The 26,487-nt window shown below is 40.3% G+C and overlaps 1 protein-coding gene across 35 annotated transcripts in view; it reads left to right on the top strand.

The window, feature by feature from the left end:
• NEB (nebulin) overlaps window positions 1-26,487 on the top strand; it is a 194,429-nt gene that overhangs the window by 69,590 nt on the left and 98,352 nt on the right. For 33 of the 35 annotated variants that reach the window (XM_075933364.1, XM_075933397.1, XM_075933375.1 and 30 more), the window contains 20 exons: window positions 459-662; window positions 1,985-2,089; window positions 2,175-2,282; window positions 3,989-4,300; window positions 7,700-7,903; window positions 9,029-9,133; window positions 9,237-9,344; window positions 10,984-11,295; window positions 13,546-13,749; window positions 14,009-14,113; window positions 14,214-14,321; window positions 15,165-15,476; window positions 17,962-18,165; window positions 18,711-18,815; window positions 19,971-20,078; window positions 21,466-21,777; window positions 23,202-23,405; window positions 24,082-24,186; window positions 24,837-24,944; window positions 25,836-26,147. In XM_075933364.1, the coding sequence (XP_075789479.1) occupies window positions 459-662; window positions 1,985-2,089; window positions 2,175-2,282; window positions 3,989-4,300; window positions 7,700-7,903; window positions 9,029-9,133; window positions 9,237-9,344; window positions 10,984-11,295; window positions 13,546-13,749; window positions 14,009-14,113; window positions 14,214-14,321; window positions 15,165-15,476; window positions 17,962-18,165; window positions 18,711-18,815; window positions 19,971-20,078; window positions 21,466-21,777; window positions 23,202-23,405; window positions 24,082-24,186; window positions 24,837-24,944; window positions 25,836-26,147 (3,645 nt within the window). The remainder of the gene's footprint in view (window positions 1-458; window positions 663-1,984; window positions 2,090-2,174; window positions 2,283-3,988; window positions 4,301-7,699; window positions 7,904-9,028; window positions 9,134-9,236; window positions 9,345-10,983; window positions 11,296-13,545; window positions 13,750-14,008; window positions 14,114-14,213; window positions 14,322-15,164; window positions 15,477-17,961; window positions 18,166-18,710; window positions 18,816-19,970; window positions 20,079-21,465; window positions 21,778-23,201; window positions 23,406-24,081; window positions 24,187-24,836; window positions 24,945-25,835; window positions 26,148-26,487) is intronic. The other 2 variants (XM_075933387.1, XM_075933388.1) reach the window with 2 other exon arrangements.

Below are 26,487 nucleotides of genomic sequence, written 5' to 3'. Positions count from 1 at the left end.
TCTGCAGTGGATTTCTACTCACCATAGAGCAGAGTGAAGGCAAAATAAATTGAGTTTCATGTTTGCGAATGGTTACTATTTTGACTGTATACGTTACATGTCCAGAGTTTGGGACTGTAGGAAGTGTCTCTTCACCTGTGGCATTTGGTGGAAGAAAAGAAATGGCTGTTAACCTAGACACTCAACATGCATTTTGGAAAATATCTCCATGCCAGTTGAAGATGAATCTTCACCCTGACTGAGACAGAATTTCTAGGGGGTGCTGTAGGATTTTTGTGGAGTAAGTGAACTAGGCAGATTCCACCTTGGGGTTCAGAATCTGTCAGTGTAGCACTAGCCCTTTCAGAGGACTGCAATGATCTCTGTCATTTCTTTAATTGGTGCGCCTTTTCTTTAAAGAAAAAGGGTTCACGTCTAAATAAAATTGTGAACTGTGTTGTCTCATTCTGTAATTTCAGATTTTATATAAATCAGATCTTCAATGGCTGCGAGGCATTGGCTGGGTCCCAAGTGGCTCTCTGGATGATGAGAAGAATAAGAGAGCAACCCACATCCTGAGTGACCACACCTACCGGCAACACCCAGGCACTATCAAATTTAGTAGCCTGCTTGATTCTATGCCAATGGTTCTGGCAAAGCACAATTCTGAAATAATGAATCAAGTGAGTTTTCTATTTATTTGCAACTAGAATTAAAATACCAAAGTTTTTCTGGATGCTAAAGTGTTTGTTTTTAAAGGAAAATAAATTAGCATTACAATATTATAGCTTTTTCATTGAATCGCAGGGATTTATTTCCATTATAACAGATTCCTTTTTTTATTTTTAGTTTCCAGAACATAAAGTATTTTTACAAATATTTTATGAGTTGCTTATGTTTAAGATCAGAAAGAAGAAAAAGTGTGTAAGGGATTACCTTATGTTTTACATGTTATTTTACGTTGTTATAAAATAATTAATGAATGTAATGAGCTAAGATATATTTTTCCTTTTCAAGGATAAGGTACAATTATATACATATTTATCATGACAGTGCACACAACTGACCAGTTATACCTTGCTAAGGTATTTACATAAAGCTTCAAAATTCAATAGATCTTTGTTAATTTGCATTTCTTTAGCTTCACAAAAGATATATCTAGTCTTTCTGATCTAATGACATTTCCTGGGAGTCCAGTAGCATAGGTGGGAGAAGGCTTTGCCTTCCCAAAATGCCAGGCAAGGGCCCACCAACACTCTGCCCCAGAATGCCTGCCGCCATGCTTTCAGGTGGGGAGGCAGGAGCTGTGCTTCCTCCTCTCTCCCCTGGTTCAGGGGTTGGGGTTGCACCATCCTCCTTCCCCTGGGGCTCTGGGGCTGAGGAGGCTGGGGCTAGCATTCACCTGCTCCCCTCCTCTCCCTCTGGTTGCCTCCCCCACCCTTACCTTCACCAACCACCCATGTGACTGCCTATATTGAATTGCTGTATAAAAAACCCATAATCATATTTCCAAAATAACTAGTAGCAAATTATGATGTATTAAGTAATTGAAGCTGAACTATCACTGTTAAAATGGAAAAATGCATTTGATTATGTGCAATGTTTGCTTTACTGTGACTTATACTAGATTAATCAACCTGAGGGAAATCTTGTCTCATTGAAGTCAATGGCAAAATTCTAATTAATTTCTACAGATTTCACCTTTCAAGTAGAATATTACTCAAATAAGTCACTGAAATCATTGAGCAGACTTGGGGGACAGGTGTTCCACAATATAAGTGAGGATCTTGGTGACCTTTTTTCATTAATTAGTAAAATCATGTGGGTTTTAAGGTCAGTGCGGAGAAAACTTCTGTTGTTATTTAAGTTTTTGTTATTTGTTTCTGGCTGCATGAAAATCATAGGAATGCTGATCTTGATGACAATTTAGTCACTCAGAATTATATCTTACTGTATTAATGACTGAGGTTTTCATAATTCCAACACCTTTTTGTTTGCTTTTCAGCGCTCATATATAGAAGCTTGGAATAAAGATAAAACTAGTATCCATATTATGCCAGATACCCCTGGTATTTTACTGGCACAGCAGAACAAATGGAATTACAGTGATGTAAGTCGTGCCTTGTTTAAAATTAAAAGGATGAAAAGGAATTGCTTTATTTCTGATATGTGACAAATATTTGTTATGATTTTAGAAACTGTACAGACTTGCAATGGAAGAGGAAAAGAAGAAAGGCTATGACCTACGGGTAGATGCCATTCCAATAAGGGCAGCTAAAGCCTCCCGAGATATTGCAAGTGAAGTAAGTAACCTTGGACCTTTCTCCTCAGACTTTAACAGGTTTCAACATTGTAGCAAGCAGTTAATGCCATATTCCATCAACACGGTCATGTATCACACAACACATTTTCCAGATAATAAATAGAAGTGCAACTAGAATAAAATCTCTACAGTGTCTATTGTTCTTTCCATATTTGATCTGTGACAAGATCACATTCTCAATGCCTGTTATTTATCCCTCTAATATATTTAAAGAGTGCAATCATGTCCCCCCTCAGCCTTCTTTTGGTTAAGGTAAACAAGCCAAGCTCCTTGAGTCTCCTTTCATAAGACAGATTTTCCATTCCTCGGATCATCCTAGTGGCCCTTCTTTGTACCTGTTCCAGTTTGAATTCATCCTTCTTAAATATGGGAGACCAGAACTGCACACAGTATTCCAAATGGGGTCTCACCAATGCCTTGTATAATGGCACTAACACCTCCTTATCCATACTGGAAATACCTTGCTGAATACATCCCAAGACCTTATTAGCCTTTTTCACGGCCATGTCACAATGGCGGCTCATAGTCATCCTATAATCAACCAGGACTCCGAGGTCCTTCTCCCCCTCCGTTACTTCCAACTGATGTATCCCCAGCTTATAACTAAAATTCTTGTTATTAATCTCTAAATGTCTAGTTTTTATTGTAATTCATTTTCCTTATTTGATGATAATTTCTGCTCAATATTTTAACACAGGGTATGTCTACACGAGCCCCTTAGTTCGAACTAGGGAGGCTAATGAAAGCGACCGAAATTGCAAATGAAGCACGGGATTTAAATATCCCGTGCTTCATTAGCATGTTCCTGGGCGGTTGCCATTTTGGAAATTGACTAGCCCGAAATAACTGCCCGCATCTACACGCGGCAGAGAAGGGCAATTCCAAAATAAACTTCATTCCATGAGGTTTAACAATTAATTCGAAGTAAGGGGTTTATTTTGGAATCGCCCGTCTCTGCTGCGTGTAGACGTCTCTACAGAGCAGGAAGTTGAAGGAAGACTACTCTTCCTTCTACTTCCCTTAATCCTCGTGAAATGAGGGTTACAGAAGTTGGAGTAAGTCGTCCTCCATTTCGACATTATTTTGAAATAACAGCTTCCTGTGTAGACATGCACTATGTTATTTCAAAATAATGTCAGTTATTCTGAAATAATGCTGCTGTGTAGATGTATCCTTTGTGTTTAAGAACATAGAACAATGGACTGAAAGGAACCTTGAGAGGTCACAAAGTCTGGTCCCCTGTAGTCATGGCAGAACCAAACATCATAACAAGGCTGAGGCTGTTATCTGAGAAAGTAACTGATGGGCACTTCATGAGACGGAAACTGAATTCTGACACTAAAGGATCCAGGCCAGTGAATTAGAAAGAACTTAGCTACAATGTCTTAGGCATAGGAAGCTGTCATTCCACTCCAAATAGTCCACACCTAGTCCAAAGACACTGTGTTACTTATCCATTTAAGGACCTCTTATGGTTTTAAGTGCAGGAAACCTATGAGTACTTTAGCACTCAGATTCCATGCTCAATGAACACAACACTTCTTTATGTGGAAGCCTCTACACTAGCACATAATGTCCCCCAGGGAATTGCTATAGGATTATTCAATGTTTTAACAATACCCTTCCTGAATCTTATTGAAGTTTGTTTGTTTATTTGTGGGTTTTTTTCCCCCCTTTGACCTACAGTACAAATACAAAGCAGGGTATCGCAAGCAGCTTGGCCACCATGTGGGAGCCCGCAACATCCAGGATGATCCCAAGATGGTGTGGTCTATGCACGTGGCCAAAATCCAGAGTGACCGTGAGTACAAGAAAGATTTTGAGAAATGGAAGACCAAGTATAATACCCCAGTGGACATGCTGGGAATCGTGCTGGCCAAGAAGTGTCAGGAGCAAGTCAGTGACATTGATTATAGACATCCTCTGCACAAGTGGACGTGTCTTCCAGACCAAAGCGACGTTGTACATGCCAGGAAAACATACGATCTTCAGAGTGACGTAAGTCCCATTTTTTTTACCAGCTTTGTGAAAACGGAGATGTTCTATTAAATCTATTTTTGCTGCAATATCAAAACACATATTTATGGATTGCATTTATTAACCTTTTTATCTTGCAAGAACTTTACTGCTTCATACTAGATTGGTGGGTTGTCACAGTTTCAGGTCAATTGCATATATATTCCCCTTCCGTGGTCCAGTAAGGAAGCAGCCATTTCAGGCTTCCAGCTTCAAGCCATCACCTCTCATTGATGGAAATCTGAGTTTCAGTCTCCCCTGACCTCCAACGTGATATTTGGCAAATGGCAAATACCAATTTGGTCTACTTAAAGTGTCCCTTCTGTGCCTATGTACATCACGCATCATCTGAAAACCTGTTTTGTGTACTTTTAAGAGGAACAATGTGGAGTAGTGCCATTATCATAGAGGCGGTGGCACCATCTACATGTGAAAATGAACTATTTTTAAATATTTGCAGTGCTTCAAGATAAAGTTGGGTTTTTTGTAATTTCAAATAATCACAACAACAATCTAGGGGGTAAATCAACATGTAACAATAATTTTTACAAGTGTGATTAAAATGTAGTAGTGCTGGAGATGTTTCCACTCAACATCATTATTATCCTCTTTTTTATCTGCATGGTCTCTGTTGAGAATGTGAAAGTTTCACTGCCTTGGCATGTACACCAAGTTCATTCTGATTACTGACACTGTTGATTATACAGTGACCATACTGGCATCATGGCATGTGCACAATTAAGGTCTTGGAGACACTCAGATGTCATTGGATCCTGGAACAGCACAGGGAGTAGTTGATCATCCTCATTTTTCCATCCATGTTGCAACATCTGGTTTAACTATATGCAGAAGCATCCAAATCTTTGTTTGACATGCTCTTCAAAACTGTTCTTCCTTTGTGGAACTCTCCTCAGAGACTTGAACTTTTTGATGGCTGCATTGAAGTGCAAACAGTACAGGGTTCTGTTGGTGTCCTTTTTCTCTCTTGCTGTCTGCTAACAACTTGCTTTGCAGGTTGTCTGTGACTTTGTCTCAATCTGGCAAGATTTCTGAAGTATAAGTTCCCTTTTCTTTTTCTAAGATTGGTCATGAATTTCCCCAAATATCCAATAGAGGCAATATAGAGTTCCAGCCTCTTCCTTCGTGTATAGCAGGCAGTATGTTGCAGACTTCAGGAGGGGAGGATGTTACAGATTTATTCATGCAATATGAAGTGACACTTGTTAGTTGTGCTCATAATGATGCCTCTTTCAAACCACATGTTATCTATGTATTCAGTTTTTGGAATATATTGAACAGCAAGGACTAAATCTCTATATCAGGTGACTAATTATTATGATTCCTCTGACACCAAGATACCCAAAAAGCCATTTTGGCACATACAGCATGCACAGGCATCCTTGTCTGCTTCTTCTTGAATACTGCCCACATCTCGGGTTTCCTCAGCATATCTACTGATAATGGACTCTTTACTTCACCACTGGAAAAGTCTCTATGAAGAAGGAGAATTCTGGGTGTGTTTCTAAACTTTTGGGTGTATTTTCCACAGAGGAATTTTATAAGTGGTAACATGCTGTATGCCTCCTCTAGAAGTTTTTTTTATGGAGGCACAGGATGTCCACCAATCATCTTAGGTGACCACATATCAATCACCATTCTCACTTAGGTGACAACACATATATATTCCACTGTAGTGCACTTGACTCAGAGACTTTTGCCAGCAACTATGCCTACCTTCATGCCTCCAGCTTCCATCTTGGATATACCACACGATCCATTGTCTACAGCCAAGCACTGAGGTACAACTGCATTTGCTCCAACCCCTGAGACAGATACCAATACCTACTAGATCTTCACCAAGCATTCTTGAAACACGATACCCACACGAGGAAGTAAGGAAACAGATTAACAGAGCCAGATGTGTATCCAGAAGCCTCCTGCTGCAGGACAAGACCAAGAAAGAAACCAACAGAACACCACTGGCCATCACCTACAGTCCTCAGCTAAAACCTCTCCAACGCATCATCAGTGATCTACAACCCATCCTGGACAATGATCCCTCACTTTCACAGGCCTTGGGAGGCAGGCCAGTCCTCGCCCACAGACAACCCGCCAACCTGAAGCATATTTTCACCAGCAACTATACACCGCACCATAGTAACTTTAACTCAGGAACCAATCCATGCAACAAACCTCAGTGCCAACTCTGCCCAGATAGCTACACCAGCAACACCATCAGAGGACCTAACTAGATCAGCCACACCATCACTGGTTCATTCACCTGCACATCTAGCAATGTAATATACACCATCATGTGCCAACAATGCCCCTTTGCTATATACATCGGCCAAACTGGACAGTCCCTATGTAAAAGAATAAATGAACACAAATCAGATATTAGGAATGGCAATATACAAAAACCTGTAGGAGAATACTTCAGTCTCCCTGGATACACAATAGCAGATCTAAAGGTAGTCATCCTGCAGCAAAAAAACGTCAAGACCAGACTTCAAAGAGAAACTGCTGAGCTACAGTTCATCTGCAAGTTTGACACCATCAGCTCAGGATTAACAAAGACTGTGAATGGCTAGCTAACTACAAAAGTGGCTTCTCCTCTCTTGGTATTCACACCTCCAGATCAGCTGCTAGAAGTGGGCTTCATCCTCCTTGATTGAATTAACCTCATTATCTCTCGCCTGATTCTGGCCTGCATATTTATACCTGCTTCTGGATATTTCCACTACATGCATCTGATGAAGTGGGTCTTTGCCCACGAAAGCTTATGCTCCAATACATCTGTTAGTCTATAAGGTGCTACAGAACTCTTTGTCGCTTTTGCAGATCCAGACTAACGAGGCTACCCCTCGGATACTAGTTTTCACACAGTTACTTTTTTCATATCTGTCAGAGACTTCAATTACACGATTATCTTTGTCAAATCCCTTTGGAACTTGCTTCATGTACTTTAGAAACCAATTTATCAGATGAGTGCAGTTTGTCTCCAGACATCAGCTATATGACAGATACAGCATTTCTGATGTATACTATAGTTTCCTTGTTGCAATCTTAGCTCATAGAATCTTTTAGCTTGAATTTCCAGATGTTGCCCTAATTTAGTGTTGTCTGTTTTTCCCATTGTTCCATCAAAATAGTAGAAGGACATAGGCACCTGTGGAATAACTAGATTAGACAGAATCCAACAGGGTCCAGAGTCTGTCAGTACAGAACAAGTCCTGTCAGACTGTTGCAAGGTGAATACCTCTGTTGTCATGTGATATTGATTCAACATGGAAACTCTTTTTTAATTGGTGCTGCTTTTCTTTGGAGAAAAATGGTTTAAGTTGTCTAAATGAACTGTCTTGCCTTCATCTATAATTTCAGCTTGTGTATAAATCAGATCTGCAGTGGATGAAAGGCATTGGCTGGTCCCCAAGTGGCTCTCTGGATGATGAGAAGAATAAGAGAGCATCCCACATCCTGAGTGACCACACCTATCGGCAACACCCAGGCACTATCAAATTTAGTAGCCTGCTTGATTCTATGCCAATGGTTCTGGCAAAGCACAATACTGGAATTATGAACCCTGTGAGTTTTCTATTTATTTGCAAAAAGAATTAAAATGGTGTCTTTTTCTTTCTGGATACTAACGTATTGGTATTTGTTTTTCAAGGAGACTAAAAAAATCACATTGAAATATTAGTCAGGAATTTATTTCCATCATAACTGAGTAGTTTGGTTTTGTTATTTTAAATTTCTAGCCCATAGCTAAACTCTATTTTAAAAGTGTGTTTAATAGCTGTATATTTACAAAATCACACACATGAAAAAGGAGTTTATCAATATTTTGTTGTATCTTATTACATGTTCTTTATGTTGTTATAATATAATTTTGTAATATAAAGAGGTAGGCTGTTTGTTTACTTTTCATATATTGTGCAAGCAACTGTCTGGTTATAACTGAAAAAGATATTCCAATATATTTCAAGATATTCCAATATATTTCAGGTGAATTGTTACCCACCCCCTCCAAAATTCATGATTCAATAGATCTTTGGTAATTTGCATTTCATTATCTTCACAAAATGTAGAATCCATGTTCTCGCCTCCAATCTCTCTGGTGTGATACTGGACACTGTAATAAATTACCACATGAGTAAACTTAATCTAGTTTACTGATTATATATCAGGAAATTATGAAATATGTAATAATTAAATATGAATGATCATTGCCAAAGATAATTGAAAAATTACATTTGGTGATCTGTAGCTCATGCTTAATTTATTGTGACTGCAACTAGATTAATCATTCTTGGTAAAATTTTGGACCATTTAAGTCAAGTGCAAGATTCCCTTTGACTGCAGCAGAGCCAAGATTTCACCTTTTGAGTAGTGTGTCATTCAAAAAGATCACCAAAATCACTAAGTGCTCTTGTGAAGCAACATACTATGCAACAAAAGTGAGATTCTTGGTATCTGGTCTTTATTCATTAAGGAGTAAAAACCTTGTTATTTGTAATGGGTCTCCAGATCAGTGCAAACAATATAACTTCTATCCTTGTTTAAATTTTAGTTATGGTTGTTCCTGACCATGTGAAACTTTTAGGACAGGTGACCTTGATCATGCTTATTCAGTCAAAATTATATATTATCATATTAATGGCTGAGGCCTTCATGATTACAAACATCTTATATTTGTTATTTGCTTTTCAGCGCTCATATACAGAAGCTTGGAACAAAGATAAAACTAGTATCCACGTTATGCCAGATACCCCTGATATTTTACTGGCGCAGCAGAACAAATTGAATTACAGTGATGTAAGTTGTGCCTTGCTTAAACTTAAAAGGCAGCCTGTAAAACAATTGAGATGAAAAGGAATTGCTTTATTTCTTACATGACAAATATTTGTTATGATTTTAGAAACTGTACCGACTTGCAATGGAAGAGGAAAAGAAGAAAGGTTATGACCTACGGGTAGATGCCATTCCAATAAGGGCAGCTAAAGCCTCCCGAGATATTGCAAGTGAGGTAAGTAATCTTGGATCCTTCTTCTTCCACATTAAGAGGTCTCAACATCATAATTAACTGTTAAGAACCAACTCCATCAACACAATCCTGTATCAAGGAACACATTTACTAAGTAATAAATAGGAGAGAAGCTGGTGTTAAATCTCTACAGTTCTTGTAGGTCTATGCTTGCTTTATCTGTGGTAAGGTTCCACTCCCAGTATCTGTGGTCTATTTGAGGATATCTGTTGATTGCTTGCGGGTTGTGACAAATGAAGTCACCTTGTTCACTTTTGATTGTAACTAATTTTTCCTACTTTATAATAATTTCTACTCAATATTTTAATTAAATTAGTCTTTTTGGTGCAGTATAACCTTCCAGTACTGTCAGTAAGACCTTTGCCAGTAACATATCCAGTTAATTGAAACTGGTATCTAATATATAAAAGAGAATGTTTGTATGTTTGTGCTCTAATAATTTGGACACTATAAGAGCTACTGCAACCAAACTTTACATGGGCTAACCTTTCCTCCAGGAGAAGGTTTTAAGGTACTATGGGAGGCTGTGACAGGGGCCCCATTCCCGCCTTCCCCCGCACTATCTCTGCTGGCAGCAATGTGCTCCCAGGCCGCCGCTGTTCTGAACCTGTGGCGCTTGTGCAGAGGCGGCACGTGGAGGACCACCCTCATGGTGCAGGCGCGCCTCAGCCAGTGTGCATACCAGGGGGCAGGTGGACCTGGGGAGAGCAGGAACGCTGGCATGGAAAAGGGCACTGACAGTTAAAACCGGTGCCGGGTCAGACACAAGTGGGGGAGAGAGAGGAGGAAGGAGGAGCGGGGTCAGCTCTTTTGCACGCTGCCACCCTTCCCTCCCCCTCCTTCTCCCAAACTGCCGGCCTGTGCCCCACACAGACAGCGCCCCACTCCTCCCCACCCCTCCCCTGCCACCTCCCTAACTTCCAGCTTGTGCCCCAAACAGACAGTGCCCTGCTCCTCCCCAACCTTTCCTGCCACCTCCATAACTGTCAGCCTGTGCCCCACATAGACAGCACCCCTCTCCTCCCCACCCCTCACGTGCCATCTCCCAAACTGCCAGCCTGTGCCCCACACAGTGCCCTGCTCTGCCCCACTCTTTGCCCACTACCTCCCTAACTGCCAACCTGTGCCTCACATAGACAGAGAATCTGATTTTCTTCCAGCACATCTCTCCAAGTACCACCCTATGTAATATAGAAAGTGCAATGTTTGTATGTTTCTGCGCTAATAACTTGGACACTATAAGAGCTATCGCAACCAAACTTTGCATGGAATAACCTTTCATCCTGGAGAAGGTTTTAAGGTACTTTTGGACCTGATTGGCAGGGCTTGCCAAGTGGCGGCGAGCCCTGCTCACCAGCCGTGCGGTTCTGCGAGCTGCGCATGCGCAGATCGCGTGGTGCCGGCTGTGTTGGCTTGTAATCTACTCACCCGTGGCGAGTAGATTACATGATTTGTCAAGCCCTGCTGATTGGGGTCACACCCCACCTCCCCCCCCCGTGGCAACTTGGGCCCCGGGCGTGAGCTGGAGTGCTCCTCCCGCATGTAGCCTCCTGGGACTCACCCAGCAAATATTTTTCCAAATCTGAAAGAGCAACAATTATTTTTTTATTTTTTCCAACAGTACAGATACAAAGAAGGGTATCGCAAGCAGCTTGGCCACCATGTGGGAGCACGCAATATCCAGGATGATCCCAAGATGGTGTGGTCTATGCATGTGGCCAAGATCCAGAGTGACCGTGAGTACAAGAAAGATTTTGAGAAATGGAAAACCAAGTATAATACCCCAGTGGACATGCTGGGAATCGTGCTGGCCAAGAAGTGTCAGGAACAAGTCAGTGACATTGATTATAGACATCCTCTGCACAAGTGGACGTGTCTTCCAGACCAGAACGATGTTGTACATGCCAGGAAAACATACGATCTTCAGAGTGATGTAAGTTCGTATGTCATAATTTATATGAAAAGCCTCTATTTCTGAATTATTTTATCCTGCAAGGGCATTTGTTGTGGCATACGGGATAGATGTATATTTTCAGAATGTGAACCATTCCACATGGTAAACATTTCACAGTTTGCAGAAAGTAGCCTTTATTTTGCATTCTAAATATTTCCTTATGCTGAATACGGAACATCTGATAAAATTACTCATATTGAAGCAAGTTCAACTGTAATTAATCAGAACTATGCAAATGCCAACATTCAGTTTAACATCAAGTAGACTGAGCCCCTGCAAAAAAGAAATACTGTGTAGTGGGATTCTTTTTATTTACCTTCTTATTTTTAAGGCATTTGGGTTCACTCAGAGTAGAGTGGTCCCCTCCCATACACTTCTCTGACTGACCCAACCCTCCCTGCCTGACACTCTCCACCCTCCATTGCTACACCCCCAGGACAGGCCCATCTCTCCTGGCAATTGTTGCCATGTCTTTCCAAGACAGCACATGGGTGGGAGTTCACATAGGGTCACATGCCCACCCTCAAGTTTCTGCCAGGGTTCATACCAGAATATAGCCAGCAGCATCCTTTAAACACTGTGCGGGAGGGAAGGCACAGGAGCTCCTGCCAATTACAGGGCGTGATGAGGTGCGGAAGGAACGAGCAGGCCTGTGTTTTTACAGAATTCATCTCTTTATGATCCCATTCTGTGGCTGGAACAGCTCCTGTTCCTTCCTGCCCACACAGTGTCAAAAGGCAGCTAATACCCACAAGTTAATGCTGGCACGGATATTACCCAGCTGCTTCCAGTCTCCCAGCTACAGTGCAGGCAGGAAGGGGTTAAGCTGTAAGGATGCACCAGAACACAAGGAACCTGGCTGTAGGGATTTCAACAAACCCACCAGCCAGCAGGGGAGGATGACGAGAAGTCTCTGCCATAGGGGCTGCTGTGTAGCCTGCTAGCTTGGGGCACGAACAGGCTGATAATCACTTCCTGCCTCTAATCCTGAGCTTAGCTGAGGGGCAGAGAGATTCCCGGATGCCAGTGCTCTGTGGGGCTTGGACACATGAAGGGCTCATTTGCCCCTGGGTAGTGCCCCAGGCGGGAGGGTCTTGGGCTTCCCCGGACTGGTGGGAGAAGGAAGATGCCTGCCAGGTTGTTTGGTGAGCTGAGCACTCCAACCAGAGGCTGGTTCTTTGCACAGTGCTGGAAGCAGGATGTGCCCCTCCTGGGAGTATATCGAGGGCCAAAAAGGCAGGAGTGTGTGGAAGGGGCACAGTGGGGAGAAGACAGCAAGAGGGGGAGCATGTAAAGAGCTGAAGGATGGGCAGCAGAGGTGACATATAACTGTTCCCCACCTGTCACCTGCCTGCATCACCAGACACTGCACCTTACAACATGCAGCCAGTGCCATTCTGAAATGGGGTGTGGGGTGGGGCCCTGCTTCCTGAGAACTGGCGTGGAGCAGAGGCTGTGCTGACAGACCAGCAGGGGGAGCAGCTGGCCCGGCATGCAGCAGCTTTGCCCTGGCACCAGTCTTGCACACCTACCGTCATCGTTGGCCTCTTGACTCTCCCTTCTACCTCCACCTCCTTCCCCCATCACTGGTGGGCAGGTGGCTGGCAAGCAGAGGTCTGGCTAGCAGCAGGACCTGCCAGTACTGATGAGGAGAAGACAGGAAAATATGGGAAAACTTTCTTATTTTTAAGAAAAAAATCAATTTACTTGCAGGAGGGCTTAAATATGGAACTGTCAATTTAAAAATGGGACATCTGTTCACCCTAATCCTAAATATTGATTTCGTTTTGTGCACTAGAGAAGGGAGAGAGTAAAAGAATGTGAGTTTCATGTTTGTAAGTATTCACTAGTTTGCGTGTTTAAGTGACATTTCCAGTGCTTGAGGTCCTTCTCATCTGTTACATTTAGAAAAAAAAAATTGTCTAATTAACCCAGACAGTCAAAATGCATTTTGACTGTCTGGGTTATCTCCATGACAGTTTTAGATTAATCTCCTCCCTGACTGACACAGACCTTGCCATAGACAGAGTAAGATTTTTGTGGAGTTACAGTGTAGGCAGAATCTGTGTTGAATTGACAGAGGACTGTAACATGGTAACCTCTGTCATCATAGGATATTGATTAAACAATGAGAATCTCTTTAATTAATGCTGCTTTGGACGTGGAGAAAAAATGTTCATGTTGTTTAAATAAAATAATGAACTGTCTTGTCTTCCTCTATAATTTCAGCTTGTGTATAAATCAGATCTTCAGTGGCTGAAAGGCATTGGCTGGGTCCCAAGTGGCTCTCTGGATGATGAGAAGAATAAGAGAGCAACCCATATCTTGAGTGACCACACCTATCGGCAACACCCAGACACTATCAAATTTAGTAGCCTGCTTGATTCTATGCCAATGGTTCTGGCAAAGCACAATACTGGAATTATGAACCCTGTGAGTTTTCTATTTATTTGCAAAAAGAATTAAAATGAGGTCGTTTTACTGGTTGCTAAAGTATTGATATTTGTTTTTCAAGGAGAATGAAAGAAGAGAACTTCTGTTTAAGTTTTAGTTACAGTTGTTCTTGACTATATGAAACTCTTAGAATTGCTGATCTTCATCATGCTTATTCAGTCAGAATTATATCTTACCATATTAATGACTGAGGCCTTCATTATTTTGAGCCTTATTATATTTGTCATTTGCTTTTCAGCGTTCTTATACAGAAGCTTGGAACAAAGATAAAACTAGTATCCACATTATGCCAGATACCCCTGCTATTTTATTGGCACAGCAGAACAAATTGAATTACAGTGATGTAAGTGGTGCCTTGCTTAAAATTAAAATTAAAATTTAAATTTAGATGGAAAGGAAATGCTTTAGTTCTGACATGCAACAAATATTTGTTATGATTTTAGAAACTGTACCGACTTGCAATGGAAGAGGACAAGAAGAAAGGTTATGACCTACGAGTAGATGCCATTCCAATAAGGGCAGCTAAAGCCTCCCGAGATATTGCAAGTGAGGTAAGTAACCTTGGACCTTTCTCCTCAGCCATTAATAGATCTTACCATTGTGTGAGCAGTTAAGGTCCTACACCATCATCACAATCATGTATCATGCAGAACTCTTTTTGGACAATAAATTAATAAACTCTTTTTGAATCTGGAATAAAATCTTCCCTATAGTTCCCATAGGCCTGCCCTTATTTATGTTTTGACATTACATTCTGTTTCTGTTCTCTATTTGAGGATCTCTGTTTGATGTTCTGAAGAGTATGATAAATGAAGTCATCTTGTCCAGGTTTAATTCTGACTAATGTCTCTTATTGCATAATTGCTAATCAACATTCTTATATGATTTAATCTTTCTGTTAAGGTATTATCTTTGAGCACTATATATCACATTTTTTTCCTGGTAACATATTCATAAATTTGAAATTGTTATTTGAAAATACATGTGTTTGGCCATGTTAATGAGTAAACTTCATACAACGGCATTAACCATTTTGATCTGGATTTTAGGCTAAATTAGACTTTTGACATGACCATGATCACAAATAATCATTAGTCACACTCACAGGAATGCCAGAGCCTGTCAAGTCACTGGGTTCCAGGCAAGTGATGTGCTCGATTCTGGTATAGTCAGTCACAATATTACTTATGTAAGGGACTCTTACGACTAAGCCTTCTCCTAAGTTCCTGGTGTTGTATGAGAGTGAAAGCCCCCAGAAATGATACTTTATGAAGTGGTACACATTCCCATAAAAGCCTCCAAACTCTAAACATGAAAACTCTAAAGAATTGTTCTGGGATATTTTCTTAACAAGAGACCTCAAACATGTTGTATTTTATTTTTTTGGCCTACAGTACAGATACAAAGAAGGGTATCGCAAACAGCTTGGCCACCATGTGGGAGCCCGCAACATCCAGGATGATCCCAAGATGACATGGTCTATGCATGTGGCCAAGATCCAGAGTGACAGAGAGTACAAGAAAGATTTTGAGAAATGGAAGACCAAATATAGTAGCCCAGTGGACATGCTGGGAATCGTGCTGGCCAAGAAGTGTCAGGAGCAAGTCAGTGATGTTGATTATAGACGTCCTCTGCACCAATGGACATGTCTACCGGACCAGAATGATGTCATCCATGCTAGAAAGGCCTATGATCTACAGAGTGACGTGAGTACGCAACATGGTTTTACAAAAGGTAGATCGTGCCAAACCAACCTGATCTCCTTTTCTGAGAAAGTAACAGATTTTTTAGATAAAGGAAATACAGTGGATCTAATCTACCTCAACTTTAGTAAGGCATTTGATACAGTACCACATGGGGAATTATTGGTTAAATTGGAAAAGATAGGGATTAATATGAAAGTTGAGAGGTAGATAAGCAACTGGTTAAAGGGGAGACTACAGTGGGTCATATTGAAAGGTGAACTGTCAGGTTGGAGAAAGGTTACTAACGGAGTTCCTCAGGGATCTGTTTTGGGACCAATTTTATTTAATCTTTTTATCACTGACCTTGGCACCAAAAGTGGAAGTGTCCTGATAAAATTTGCGGATGACACAAAGTTGGGAGGTATTGCCAATTCAGAAAAGGATTGGAATATCATACAGGAAGATCTAGATGATCTTGTAAATTGGAGTGATAGCAATAGGATGAAATTTAATAGTGAGAAGTGTAAGGTTATGCATATAGGGATTAATAACAAGAATTTTAGTTATAAGCTGGGGACACATCATTTGGAAGTAACGGAGGAGGAGAAGGACCTCAGAGTCTTGGTTGATTATAGGATGACTATGAGCCACCATTGTGACATGGCTGTGAAAAAGGCTAATAAGGTCTTGGGATGTAGTAGGCGAGGTATTTCCAGTAGGGATAAGGAGGTGTGAGTGCCATTATACAAGGCATTGGTGAGACCCCATTTGGAATACTGTGTGCAGTTCTGGTCTCCCATGTTTAAGAAGGATGAATTCAAACTGGAACAGGTACAAAGAAGGGCCACTAGGATGATCCGAGGAATGGAAAACCTGTCTTATGAAAGGAGACTCAAGGAGCTTGGCTTGTTTACCTTAACCAAAAGAAGGCTGAGGGGGGACATGACTGCACTCTTTAAATATATTAGAGGGGTAAATACCAGGGAGGGAGAGGAATTATTTAAGCTTAATACCAATGTGGACACAAGAACAAATGGATATAAGATGACTTGAGATTAGACGAAGGTTTCTAACCATTAGAGGAGTGAAGTTCTGGAACAGCCTTCCAAGGGAAGTAGTGGGGGCAAAAGATCTATCTGGCTTCAAGATTAAACTAGATGGGTTTATGAAGGGGATGGTTTGATGAGATAACATGATCTTGGTAACTAATTGACCATTCATTATCAGTGGGAAATAGGTCAATGGAGGGATGATAGGAGTTACTATAGAGAACTTTCTGGGTGTCTGGCTGATGAGTCTTGCCCACATGCTCAGGGTTTAGCTGATTGCCATATTTGGGGTCGGGAAGGAATTTTCCTCCAGGGTAGATTGGCAGAGGCCCTGGAGGTTTTTTGCCTTCCTCTGTAGCATGGGGTACAGATCACAGCTGGAGGATTCTCTGCATATTGGGGTCTTCAAAGTATTTGAAGGCTTCAATATCTGAGATAGGTGAGAGGATTATTCTAGGAGGGGGTGGGTGAGATTCTGTGGCCTGCACTGTGCAGGGGGTCAGACTAAATGATCATAATGGTCCCTTCTGACCTTAAAGTCTATGGCTGTGTCTACATTGGCACCCTTTTCCGGAAAAGGGATGCTAATGAGACCAGTCAGAATTGCAAACGCCGTGGGGGATTTAAATATCCCCTGCGGCATTTGCAATTCCGAAGTGTCTCATTAGCATCCCTTTTCCGGAAAAGGGTGCCAATGTAGACACAGCCTATGAATCCATGAGTACTCTGTGAAGGCACTTCAAGCATATCATATCAGCAATGATTATTGCACAGTAAATTATATTTTCTGAATAATACTTGTCCCTTTTGGTGGGTGTAGAAGATCTTAAATCCCAGGAATAGTGGTTTACGTGGTCCATTGTGCACCGATACTGGCTAATGGGAACTCCCCATCTGGTATCCATCACAAAGTGCTATTCTATATTTATTTTCTCTATAGCTTCATGAAGTCTGAATCATGGTCATTGGGTCTGTGAATTATGCTGATTGATTGACTGACTGTTAATCTCACTTGAGGAGGGAATGGTGCATAAGCCATACCTCCAATGGCTTCTTGCTAAAAATTATGGAAAAGCTTCATCCTTCCTGCTGAGTTAAGGCACCTGAATTCACAGGTGTAAGTTTGGACATCTGGATCAGAGTGCTCTTAATGGAAATCCCTGGCCTCTGAAATTCACTGCCTCATTGATGCAAGTGAATAGTGAAAAGCACATATTTTCTCTCAGGCTTCTCATGATAGGTGGCAGGATGGAGGATACCTGAGGAAGATGGGAAGGAAATATGTCTCTGGACTCATAGGAGAGATCATAACAGGCTGGCTAAAAGCTGGTGTAGAGATTGAGGAGGGTTGGGTTTTTTTCAGTCCACAGGACTAGAGAAGTCCATGCATGAGAGATCCTGGGATGTCTGACTGGGAATGTTAACTAACTAGTTACCTCTGTATTTACTCTTAATAGAATTACTACAAGTCAGATCTTCAATGGTTGAGAGGCATCGGTTGGGTCCCAATTGGTTCCTTGGATGTTGAAAAAGCCAAGAAGGCTGGAGAGATCCTTAGTGACCATATATATCGTCAGCCACCAGACAAATTCAAATTTACTAGTCTAATGGATTCTCTGCCAATGGTCTTAGCCAAGCATAATGCAGAGACAATGAATAAGGTGAGTCCTGAGGAAGGTACTAGTTTTACAAACCATTAGAGATAACAAATTGCATAATAAAATATAGTATTGGTATAAGCTATCAATTAGCTCTAGTTCCAGACATTTGTAATAACAATTAGTAAAAAAATCTATGAACTAATTGTCCCTGAAAATGTCCATATAGTAAAATAATTTGTCATACTATTCAAGGCCTCAATAATTGCCTACGCATTGTGGTCCTGATTCACTCCCTGTTAATGTCAATGAGAATCTTTCAATTGACTTCACTGAAGTTTTTGTTAGTCCCTACACTCAGGGAGAGTACAAACTAAGCTAGAGCCTGAGTATTCTCCATTAAAAATCCTGCAACTCAGGCACATGTTTTTTTAAATTTTCGAATCTTGGCTTGCAAAGAGGTTAGTGTGAATGTAATAAATATTACATGATTATTTTAGAGTTTTCAAGTAATGTTATTAAAATCTTTTATGTTTTATGAGGTCTTCATATGTTGATCACTATTGGTTAATAAATCGTTTGTTAAACATTTGTCATTCCATTTGTAGCATTTATATACTGAGGTGTGGGATAAAGACAAGACTCAAATCCACATGATGCCCGACACTCCAGAGATTATGCTGGCAAGACAGAACAAGGTCAACTATAGCCAGGTGAGCAAAAGCACAGCAAACTTGAAATAACCCAGGAAAATTATTGCAAATAGTTTTAACATTTACGTACCAATATGTCAACCTCCTTGGGCTTCATTGTGGAACCTTCATGTTGGTGAACACTGTTCTGGGAAGAGTCCTGCTGACTGCAGTGGGATTAATCTCTTGCTAAGTGATCACCAGTGTGAACTAAGGGTCCATAAATGGATTTTCCAGTGAATTGCTGAGGACTCCTCTTAAAAGTATTAGTGCTAGACAGGTGTGACATTCATCTTGCATCATCAAACAAATAATTATAAAATCACAGAATACTAGAACTGGAAGGGACTTTGAGAGGTCACCAAATCCAGTCCCTTGCACTCATGGCAGGACCAAACACCATCTCGATCATCCCTGATAGATTTTTACCTAACCTGCTCTTAAATATCTCTAATGAAAGAGATTCCACAACCTCCCTAGGCAATTTATTCCAGTGCTTAACCACCCTGACAGTTAGGAAGTTTTTCTAATGTCCAACCTAAACCTCCCTTGCTCCAATGTAAACCTATTGCTTTTTGTCCTATCATCAGAGATTAAGGAGTATAATTTTTCTCCCTTCTTTTTGTAACATCCTTTTAGGTACTTGAAAGGTGCTATCATATCCCTTCTCAGTCTTCTCTTTTCCAAAAAAATCCAAACCCAGTTCTTTTACTCTTCATACATAGATCATGTTTTCTAGACATTTAATCATTTTTGTTGCTCTTCTCTGGACTGACTTGATTCTGAAATTTGAATTATTAAAATCTAAAATCTGTCTGGTTAGTGTAAATGAAAGGCAAATATGTAAGCACCAGACGGTTGTTGTTTTAGAAATTAAGATCCATTAATTGTGGCAGAGTGGTCACCATAAGTGTGATCTGTACAAATGTATTCTACTAGACATCAGTTAAAGAAGATAGACAAATGGTGTAACCATTAGGTAGACTCTGGCATAGCTTCTCAGCTGATCCAAATTTACATCAGTTGATGATGTGGCTCTGTTAAAAAAAATTAGATTGTTAGCATTTAATTGATCATATGGTAATTCTTCTAGTTGTCTGCATTTTCTCCTTTGCAGAGAAGGTAAAATGCAAAGTCCAGCTATGAGAATTTAACTCTGTTTAGTTTATTTCCTAGAGTCTGTATAAACTTGCCATGGAAGAGGCAAAGAAGAGAGGCTATGACTTGCGAATTGATGCTATTCCCATCAAGAGTGCCAAAGCATCCAGAGATATTGCCAGTGATGTAAGAAACTGCTCTTTGTTTCTCTGCTTATTTACACTGGACCTTTACATTCTGTACATTCTGCAAAAGGGGGGTTAATTCAACAATGAAGATGTGGTTTACATGTGGTAAAACTGTAGTGTATATTGTTAAACATTTTACATTTGAAAATAAAAATAATTACAAATTAAAATACTTAGAGATGCTACATGAACAGTGACAATCAGGGGTGGCCAAACTACAGCTCATGAGCTGTATGTGGCTCTTTTACCATTAAAGAGTGGCTCACAGGGCCCGAGTACATACACACTCCACCTGTTTTCTGCCTACCAGACAGTGGAGGAAGGGGAGCTCAGAGCTTCTGCTTTGCAGTATAATTAGATTAGGGGCTTCTGCCAGAGATGATGGGTGCTTTGCTGAGAAGGAGGGGGGCGCAATTTAATGGTTTGTGCTCCCCCCAACAGCTTGAATTATATTCCCCCAGGCATGCACCTTCTCACCCTCAGCAGTCCCTCCCTGGAGCTCCCAGCTGGTACTTCCTTGAGGATAGGCAGTTCTCCCTGCAGTTCCTAACTGTGTGCTGCTGCCTTTTCTCATGGCCACAGCTTGTTGGCTCCAGCAGCTGCTGTGCAGGCAGGGGACCCAGAGGCACCATGTGACTGAACAGCACCAGCAAACCTTGGAAAAAATCAGGGACAAGTCACCTCTGGCTGCTGCCAACAGGGAGGTGGGTCTCAAGGCTTTAGCACCATAGGGTCCTCCCACAGAGCTTGGGAGCTTCAGCATAAGTGGAGCTGAAACCCTGAGCCATGACAGGTGCCTCCTATGGGGTTGAAGCCTCAAGACCCCCTTTGCCACAGGGCTGAAGTCTCAAGTGCCAGCAGCCATCTTCCTTGGGCCTGATGCTCCAAAAGCCCCCTACCTGTAGGGCAGAAATCCCTAGTCCCATCATTTTGCCATGGGGCTGAAGACCCAGGCCATGGAAGGAGTGCCCCAGCTCTTGAACTTGTAAAGATTGTTATATGCATCTCAGAGGTCAGTAAGTTTGGTCACCTTTAGTAAAGGTAAAGGTTTGTTGTATTAGATAGTTTTAGGGGGGAAAATATATTCCATTAATTAATTATTTAAAAAAACATAGTACATGCATGTCACAATTATTTCTCTTTAACATTAAAAAAAGTAATTTTAATAATTCTTTATATCCGAATGTCTGTCCCATTTAAAGTCCAAATTCACAATCTGGTTGCCTAGAATGTAAACCTATGACTTCACTCCAATAAAATACCTTGAAAGCTTTCTAACACCTATGGTTTATAAATAATTTTTGGAGTGTTTCATGTTAGAATTATTCAAAATTAATAGTCAAAACATTATTAATTAAAGGAACATTATATTTTGCATTTTTTAGTACAAATACAAAGAAGGGTATCGCAAGCAGCTTGGCCACCATGTGGGAGCCCGCAACATCCAAGATGATCCCAAGATGACATGGTCTATGCATGTGGCCAAGATCCAGAGTGACAGAGAGTACAAGAAAGATTTTGAGAAATGGAAGACCAAATACACTACACCAGTGGACATGCTAGGAATAGTGCTGGCCAAGAAGTGTCAGGAGCAAGTCAGTGATGTTGATTATAGACGTCATCTGCACCAATGGACATGTCTACCAGACCAGAATGATGTCATCCATGCTAGAAAAGCCTATGATCTACAGAGTGATGTAAGTTCCAATAGATATCTGTATTTCATACTGTACCCTAAGGGTGTGTCTAGACCACAGGTTTTTTTTTAAAAAAAGTGGCCTTTTTTCGAAAAAACTTCACCTGCGTCTAGACTGCCACTGAGTTCTTTCGAAATTAAATCGAAAGAACTGGGCAGCTTTTTCAACTGCGGTAAACCTCATTTTACGAGTAAGAATGCCTTTTTTTGAAAATGCTCTTTCGAAAAAAAGGCGTTCTTGAATACAAACAGGGCTTTTTCGAAAGAGAGTATCCAGACTGCCTGAATGCTCTCTTTCGAAAAAGTGGCTCGCTTTTTTGAAAGAAGTGGTTGAAATCTAGACGCTCTCTTTCGAAAGAGGCTTTTTCAAAAGATTCTTTCGAAAAAGCCTCTTTCAAAAGGGGCTTGAAGTCTAGACGTAGCCTAAGTGAAAATGATGTCACGTACAGGTGACAGCAGAGCTAATCTAGTATTTTTACAGATTTTTTTTACTAAAGGAAACTCAGATTAAATTCATTAAAAGATTCCTTAATGTGTTGAAATTTGTAAGTGAAACCAGGACCCAGTTTAAGCACATTTTCCCCATATATGATTTATTATTGAAATTATGTGAAATTCTTAATTGCTCATGGTTTTAAGCCAGGTGAAATGCAGTGGTTTCAGCTAAGATTCACTATTTTGAGATTTTGGTTTTATTCAAACCTGGATCTTGAAGTGAAATGAGGAATGAGTAAAGGATGAACCTGTACAAATAAATATATCAAAGAACATTTCATACAGACACCAGCAAAGCAAAACTGCTAAGCTTCATGCCTTTCAGTTCTATCACTAGGGCTGAAATTGTGAATCCCAACAAGCAGTGTCACAATAAGAATGTTGTAACTGGAAAGGAGCCTGAGTCAAATAAATATGCATGATGATGCATAGTAAATGGCAGGTTGTAACAAGGTGGAATTGAGGAAGGTACAAAGTCTAGAGGCAAAGGGCATATTCTGGAATGTTGCTGTAGTGGAGAGTAGGGAACAGGAGGAGTGCATATAAAAGGATGAGAACAGAGATACAAGAAAAGGATGTTGATAAAAATCAAACACTTAGAGTAGATGGATAGCATTCTTTGGGTCTCAGAGTTCAACTTTGGAAAGAAATACTTGAGATGAGTTCTAACTGTAGCTCTTTTGTATAGTATTGCTTTGCAATGATGAAATAGTAGTTTTTAATTTACTTCAGTGGACCAGTATTTCACCCCTGAATGCTAACCCAAATTGATATTTTACTATACAATATCTTTTTTCCACTTTTCATATGCTGTGTGTTTTAGTCACAGCTAGCTAGCTATTCAGTAATTATAAAATTTTGATAAAACATACTGGGATGGTAATCTGGGAAAATGAACTAAAGAATTGCTTTTCTATTTATTGTTAATAGAATTACTACAAGTCAGATCTCCAGTGGCTGAGAGGCATTGGTTGGGTTCCAATTGGTTCCCTGGACATAGAAAAAGCCAAGAAAGCTGGAGAGATCTTGAGTGATAAAATATATCGTCAGCCTCCAGACACATTCAAATTTACTAGTGTAACAGATTCTCTAGAAATGGTCTTGGCCAAGCATAATGCAGAGACAATGAATAAGGTGAGTAATGATTTGGTGAATAACATATCTATGCTGTGCTGCTCACTATTAAAGACATAAAATTAGGAGTACTGTGATTCAAAGTAATGCTGAAGTCCTGAAATAATAGAATAAGTTTGCAAAGCAGTACATAGAACCTATCTTATTAAGCACAAATGAGGACATGTAAAGCAAACATCAATTTACTAAGATTATTCTGAATATCACAATGCACATTTTTGGCATATATGTGTGGTCAGCTGCCATAGCTCATCAGACACTTTAGGATTATCTCAACTTTTTATTATTGTAAACTGATGTGATTAATTTCTAAATGTTGATCCAAATATTAGTGCTTCTCCTCATATAATGACAGGTTTGAGAGGGGTAGCCATATTAGTCCATTTCAGCAAAAACAAGGAGTCTGGTGGCACTAACAAATTTATTGGGGCATTAGCTTTTTTGAGAGACATGTGAGTTGTATCTCACAAAAGCTTATGCCCTAATAAATGTCTTTAAAATGCCACTGGACGCCTTGTTGTTTCTCTTCATATAAATTCCCTTTGCTTATAATAGGAGTTTTGCCAGAGTAATGATGGCAAGGTGGATAGATAGTTACTGTAGTTTATTACTGAATTACACATTTCATTTCTATTTAGAAATAATAACCATAGTCTCTTCCTCTGTTCTTTCTTAGCGCTTATACACCGAAGCATGGAACAAAGACAAAACAGAAATCCATGTCATGCCCGACACTCCAGAAATCATGCTAGCAAAACTCAACCGAATGAACTACAGTGAGGTAGGTCAAAGTAAAATGCTGAGAGGATGAAATAATGAGCTCGGGACAATACAGTTTTTTCATCGCTGCCTTTTCAGTGAATATGATCCTGCTGCTTATCTGTAGAGTTCCACGTGTGGTCACCAATGTTAATAACAACAGGTTTTTGCTATAATTTAAATGATCTTCTTGGTGGCTTGCTTATGATTTCCAGAAATACTATTAGCATTAAACTAGGCCCTTATACTGCAGTACACCCTTGACATTTGTAAATAGCACTTTGGGAAACTCCTTGCTTTCATTTTGCCAAAATGTCCATGTGAAAACAAAGTTTCTCAGGAAATAATGGGAATCTGAACAGGGCAAAACTTAGCACCTGGGAACACTTTCCACCCCATTTCTGTGGTAGACTCCCACCATCCCTGCTTTTCACTCCTTCACTGCTGCCAGATTTGTACGAGAAAATGTTGGAAATTGGTATTTTTCTTCTGTCTAAATAAGTTGCTATGGGTTATATTTAAATCAGGTTTACCCATTATGAACATTAATGATGTTTTCTAGTGGTGTAATGGGATTTTTTTATATGAAAATGTAACAGGCAAAACTACAAAGGAGGTACATAAAGTGCATGGTTAATGAGATAAAAATATAAACAATCTCCTTTCTCATAGAAATTATACAAACTTCCTTTGGAGGAATTGAAGAAGAGAGGTTATGACTTGCGTCTTGATGCCATTCCAATCCAGGCTGCCAAGGCATCCAGAAATATTGCCAGTGAAGTACGTAGCCTTTTTGTTATGTCTACAGAATTATGTTTCTTATGGAAAACAGCTCAGAATTTGTGCTCTAAATTTTTTCCATATGTAAATGCTTTTAAAATGTACAATAGATTCTCTTGCTAACCTGTAATTATAGTGTATGCTTCTTGCGTATAAAAAGAAAGGACCATATCAAGATCTACAGTGATGGATGCTTTAGACATATGCATTGCAGTGATAAAATAAATAATATAAAGTCTAGTCCTATGCCCATTGAAATATTTCCATGGAGTACAATGGGTGTTGGATCAGGCCCATAATGAGATTACATAAAGTACCAATTTGCTACTTTTTAAGATAAGAATTAAAGACCCCCCAGAAAAAATTACAGTCCTAAATGATCATCGTTTTCTGCCATGAGAAGATTGTAGTGCTTATGAACAGTTTCTGTATTGAAAATCCATGTGACTGAAGACATCCATGAAACAGATATGGCAGTGGCATATGCAATAGAGTTTTCCTTTCACTGCTCTGCCTAGGGCAATACCAGTGAGTGATTAGAAGGTTGTTCACTCTCCAGGCTGGTTTTGTCTTTGGCATCCCTAATTAAACTGTGAATAAAGGTGCGAGTTGATATTAATTGCCATCAGATGTTGTGTGGTATAATTATTAAGGGAAGAGTATATCCTAAAAATGAAAAGGCTGTGGGACCACTAACAAGATAGTAAGTACATGGTTGTAAGGGATTAAGTAAGTAAATTGAGTAGTAATCTGTTTATAGAGATGCAAGATGCAGAGTACCTTAAATGATTTTTCTTTTTCTTCTAAACAAAATGAGCAAAATAGACTATTGGAGAACATATAAACTGCTGTTTTACAATATTAGAGTAATACAAATATATTTTATTTTAGTACAAATATAAAGAAGGGTATCGCAAGCAGCTTGGCCACCATGTGGGAGCCCGCAACATCCAGGATGATCCCAAGATGATGTGGTCTATGCATGTGGCCAAGATCCAGAGTGACCGTGAGTATAAGAAAGATTTTGAGAAATGGAAGACCAAGTATAATACCCCCGTGGACATGCTGGGAATCGTGCAGGCCAAGATATGTCAGACACTGGTCAGTGATGTCGATTACCGCAGTTATCTGCACCAGTGGACGTGTCTTCCAGACCAGAATGATGTCATCCAGGCCAAGAAAGCCTATGAGCTGCAGAGTGATGTGAGTACGCAGTATGTGTAATATGTGTAAAAGGTTCAATTCTACCCTGACATGCCTGCATAGATGCTTGTTTAACATGTTTATTACAGTAGTGCCCATGGCCAACGAAGATTGGAGCCCCATTGTGCTATGTGCTGTAACAAGGCAGAGTAGCAGACGGTCCTTGACCAGAAGAGCTTACCTTCTAAACAGACAAGAGAGAAACAGGGTAGGAAAAGAGACAGAACACATAAGCAGATTCAAAATGAGATGGTGGCAAATTCTATAGGGTATCAACTACATCAAAAGGGAAGAGAAGGGGTCAAGAGGATAGGGCAGGTGAGAGGGGGCAGGTGTGAAA

Source organism: Pelodiscus sinensis, chromosome 7 (genome assembly GCF_049634645.1).
Source record: "Pelodiscus sinensis isolate JC-2024 chromosome 7, ASM4963464v1, whole genome shotgun sequence".
Taxonomy (NCBI): Eukaryota; Metazoa; Chordata; order Testudines; family Trionychidae; genus Pelodiscus; species Pelodiscus sinensis.
Note: the sequence above shows the minus strand (reverse complement) of the source record. Positions and strands in the feature narration are given on the sequence as shown.